Below are 5,011 nucleotides of genomic sequence, written 5' to 3' on the forward strand. Positions count from 1 at the left end.
AGGAAGAAAGTAAGACTACCTATTTTATGAATAAAGTGATAAGCATGGGTGTCAAACGTGTATCTAAGGCTGTAATGAAGGAGAAGGAAAGGAAGCCTGAAGGCACCTGTTTTCTCATGAATCAGGGGCCAGGCAGTCAGAATAATTGCTGCGTCCAACACAAGGAAGCAAAGCAATTATCCAAGTTTTCCGAACAGTTCTCAGTGGAGAATGGAAAAAGTAAATGAGCAGGTAAGTAAATGAAGTACCAAGAATCCCTGAGGTTGAATGTCATAATTTTATAATGGTTCACTGAGCAGGAGGAGCAAAGAGACAGCTACTCTGGCATAAGACTGGAAGCTCACAGCATAGGTTAAGGAATTGAGGGTGGGAAAATCCAGATTATTACTTTATTGATAAAGAGCAAAAACAGCCAGGTGTGGTGGTATATGCCTATAACCCTAGCACTATGGGAGGTTGAGGCAAGAGAATCCTAAGTTTAATACCACCCTGGGCAAATCAGTGGCTCAGCAAAACTTCTTTCCAAATTAAAAATATATATATATAGGCTGGTGATATAGTTCAATGTAAAGGATTCATTGGATTCACTTCCCAGTATTGGGGAAAAAAAGTGATAATATTGATTGATTAGCAATGTTCAAGTGGGGAGGGAAACGAGAGGAGAGGAAAGGAAAGTAGAAAAATGCGAAAAGGAGAAAAACATGGATGGAGTTCAAGGGAGGGCAGGGAAGACGAAAAAAGTTATGTACAGTACATGCAGAAAAAATTCTCTATGACGAATGTGATCATTACATGTATCTAAAATGTAATAAAATCTGATTAAGAATGATTAACAATTTTCTAATAATTTACAGATAAATAAGTACTACTACTTTTTCTGAACTATTTGCAAAAAAGTCACCAAGATCAATTTGCCACAACCAAGGATATGCTCCGATATAACTTTCATACAACCACCAAAACATCACATTTCTATATCCACCATCAAACCGCAGCCTCACCCCGATTCTGCCAGCTGTCCCATAAGGTCCTTTATGGCAAGAGGATCAGCACAGATTCTCACCTGTCATGTCTTTCCAACTCTCTCCCCACCAGGGAGTCCTTCAGTCTTTAACCAACTTTCATTACGGTGACCCTCGCCAAAGTTACAGAGCAGTCTTGTTATTGAGTGTTTCTAATTTAAGACTCATAGAGCCTCTCTGTGCTCTGGCTGGACTGTCACAGAGGCGAGGCTATTCCCTGATCTTACGAAGTGGCACACACACCTGGACTCCTCCTACCACTGGCTCTACTAACTGTGATCATTTCACTAAAGGTCTGCTAAGCTTCTTCATTGTAGATTTACTTTTTCTTTTCTTCTTTAATTCATAAGCTTATTAGGAGGTACTTTGTGACTATGTGCCATTCCATTCCTTTATTTACTTATTTATTTTTGGTGGAACCGGGGATTAAACTCAGACCCTTGTGCTTGCCAGAGAAGCGCTTATTCTACTGAGCCATCTCCCTGGCCCCATGCCATTCCATTCCTAATACACTATTTATTTGTTGTTTATACAAGGAATCCATGGATTTTTATTTTAATCATTATTTATGATAGTAGATTTGTCCCATTTGTGCTTAAGTGATCCACAGTATGGCCAGAGAATGCTCCTTCAAACTGGCATCTATGTTCATGTGACAGATTCACATCATTTTCTGAATAAGTTCTTTCTGACAAAATGTCACAGACTCATCCTAAACTATCCCTGCTTGAATTATGAAATTGGCCATTTCTATACGCATGTGATTCCTTTTAGTAGAGAATGGCATTTAGAAGAAAAGAGCTGAGGACTGGGTATATTCATTGCTACTAGTGTGCTGTTCCCACCGACCCTCTGAGCAGGCGACGCTAAGGAATCGTGCGCACACAGCTCCCTCATCCTCACACACAGCGCTTCTATTTTCTTTCCCTTGCAGCTCTCCCTGCCCCAGGGCCCCACTGCAGGGGTACTTACCTTGATCAATCAACCCTACCTACCTGCCTTTGGACTAAGGGGTTCCATAAGGGAAAAGAAGAGACGCGCAAGCGAATGAAGAGTTTATAAAATTCTTAAGTCTAGTACACTGTAACAGTACTTTTTTTAAATATTTATTTATTTTTATTTATTACATTTATTTATTGTGTGTGGCCAGCTCAGCCCACCAGGGGGCGGGGCTGGCTGGCATGTGGTGCTGGAGGATTGAACCGCGGTCCCTGTGCTTTGCCAAGCTTGTTTCAAGTAGGTGCTTTAGACCACTGAGCCATCTCTCCAGCCCTGTAACAGTACTTTGCAAAGAAAATTATGTTCTTTCTAAAGAAGTACCAGGTACTAACTGATAAACTGGCAATAATTTTTAAATTTCAAAGCTATTACAGATACTGTTAAGGCCACTACTTTAATAGTCCTAAGACAGTTCAACAGTTGTTGAATTTTCATCTTTTCCTATGTTCTTTAGCATTTAGGACTGTTTTCTGAGGTTCCTGAAATAGAGAACTTAGGAAAACTTTTTCCCAGCAAATCATGAATAGCAGATACTAACATAGTAAATCAATAATTTGTTAAACAAGATAAATATTAAAAATATCTGCTCACCTGTTTCCATGCAAGTCAAAAACATAGATATTTCCTTGATGGTCCCCAGCAATTAAACAATCTCCTGAGCCATCAAAAGCCACATTCAAAAATCGCAGAACTTTTGGATGATAATCAGAAGTGCTATGTATGATGTTCACTATAATTCTATCAAAACAAAAACCAAAACACCTAACCATTAAATTCTACGTTAGTGTTACTTGATACATGACAAATACAGCTTTTAAAGCACACTTTACAAATTTTGAAGCCTGTTTTGCCTACCCGTTCTTCCTCTCTCCCTGTTGTTCATTCTGCTCCTCCTCAAATCAATCTTAACAAGGATTTCTGAAAACAGTTCAAAAATTTATTCATTATCAAAGTAGCTACTATTTATTCATCAAATACGTGAAAACTTGCTATCTGTCAACCACTGAGCAAACCAGGAGCTAAGGATAACTGATTGACATAGTCCTGGCCCTCGAGAAGCTTCCAATTAGTAGTAAAATACATTAAACAAAACCATCTGCGTGTAATCCCCACACTGGTGAGGCTAAATAAAGCAGGATTACTGTGAGTTTGAAGCGAGCCTAGGTTACACAGTGCTAGACAAATGGAATAAAATTTTGTTTCTGTGATACAAAATGTTTCCAAGTGAATTAAGCACACATGAATTCTATTTTCACTGTAACATCTACTATAATTCCCTGGCAGAAGTGCACTGTAAAAACAAGGACCGCAGCTTGCTCACTCCTGTATCCCTGCACCCGGCCCAAGGTACAGAACAGGCACTCAACATACGCCTGCTTTAGGAGCAAATGTTTTAAGTCACTCAAACTCACGTTAACTGCACATCTGCCCAAAAACTTCAAAAGGAAGCTTTCTGGGCCTGTGTTCTGTGCAGGACAGGTAGCACTCATGTGGGTGCTATAATATTCTACAGGAGCATACAGATTGCTTAAAAAGCTAGAGGAATGTGAATAGTCTAATTTTAGGTTTTAAATAGTTGAAAAATACACACACACATACACACACACAATTAGAAGAAAAAACTGGAAGAAAAGAAAAAGAAAAATCTCTACATAAGAAAAGCTTAACATGTCCAATGGTCACTTGCAGGTGACAGGCATGCGGGGGATCCTCCCTTTCCTACTTCCCCATGTTCATACAGCCCTCAGAACACCTTCTCAGAGGTGGCTGAAGGCACAGTGTGAGGCTGAGACCGAGGGCGTGCAGCACCAGGTCAGTCCCCTGAGTAGTTTGGGCACTGTTCTCAGAGGGGATAATGGGAAGCCCCCCCACGAGGGCTACCGTCCCCGACAGAACACGGGCCCACAGAGCCGGCGGGTGTGGGGGCTCCTCGTGCTACTGCCGCTGTCCCTCGCTGCGTGCTGCCTTGTTGTCTTCTACCGACTAAGTACTGTTTCTCCTCTGGGCCGCTCCTCTGCTATGTCACCCTGCCTGGAACCAGCTGCGAACGGAAACCTCTACAAAGTGTGGGCCACAGAAAGCTTCCCCCTTTCCCTTTGGGTGTCAAGGTACTTAGTCTCAGCAATAAGAAAGTAACTCCGGATTGAACACAGGGACCTCATCCATGCTAGGCTACCCTCCAGTCTGGTGTATTTTTTATTCTGAGGCAAGGTGTCACTACCTTGTCCAGGCTGGCCGCAAAGTCAATCCTCCCGTCTTAATCTCCGGAATTACTGCACTTCATATTGCTTATTTTTATATTAACCATACAAAAGTTGGGGCTGGAGAGATAGCTCAGAGGTGTAAAGTGCTTGCTTAGGCAAGCCAAGGCAAGCTTAGGCAAGCGCACAGGGACCATGCCGCGCCAGCTCCGCCCCCAGGGTGGGCTGAGCCGGCCACACACACAAAAAAAAGTTAACGTTCTGAAATGACATCAAAACTTTCCCTGGCAACTCAAACAAAGCCAGTAACTTTTCCTTTGTCTTTCTTTTCCTGTAGTATCACATGTTCTGAGGACAAAATAAGATGAGCATTGTTCAAAATACTGAAAATATTTCAAGACACTAAGAAACGTGTCTAATCCTACCATATAAATGCAACAGTTATGGTTACAATTTCGTCCGATTTTCTTTCACGTAACTCTCACACAAGCATTTCTGCAGCAACTTCAGTTCAACGGCTCAAAAGCAGCCTGGCGGACTCTCCCTCCTGAGAACTCAGCGCTTAACGAGAACAGCCGGCATCTACCGCGCGGCGGCTGCAGGCACACAGCGTCTGGTAGGCCCAGCGGTGCCCACCTACAGGGCTACTAAGTCAAGCCGCCCGACACGGGCAGACGCGCCGCAAGCGGCCCGAGCGCGTCCGGGCGGCGACCGCAGGGCGCACACGCCGCCGCCCGGCAGAAGGAGGCCGCTCCCGCTCCGGGCCGCTCCCGCTCGAGGCCGCTCCCG

The 5,011-nt window shown here is 43.3% G+C and overlaps 1 protein-coding gene across 1 annotated transcript in view; it reads right to left on the minus strand.

The window, feature by feature from the left end:
- Tbc1d31 (TBC1 domain family member 31) overlaps positions 1 to 5,011 on the minus strand; it is a 117,182-nt gene that overhangs the window by 111,778 nt on the left and 393 nt on the right. The window contains exon 2 of the mRNA XM_023718817.1: positions 2,613 to 2,759. Within this exon, the coding sequence (XP_023574585.1) occupies positions 2,613 to 2,759 (147 nt within the window). The remainder of the gene's footprint in view (positions 1 to 2,612; positions 2,760 to 5,011) is intronic.

Source organism: Octodon degus, unplaced genomic scaffold (genome assembly GCF_000260255.1).
Source record: "Octodon degus isolate 3935 unplaced genomic scaffold, OctDeg1.0 scaffold00062, whole genome shotgun sequence".
Lineage (NCBI taxonomy): Eukaryota > Metazoa > Chordata > Mammalia > Rodentia > Octodontidae > Octodon > Octodon degus.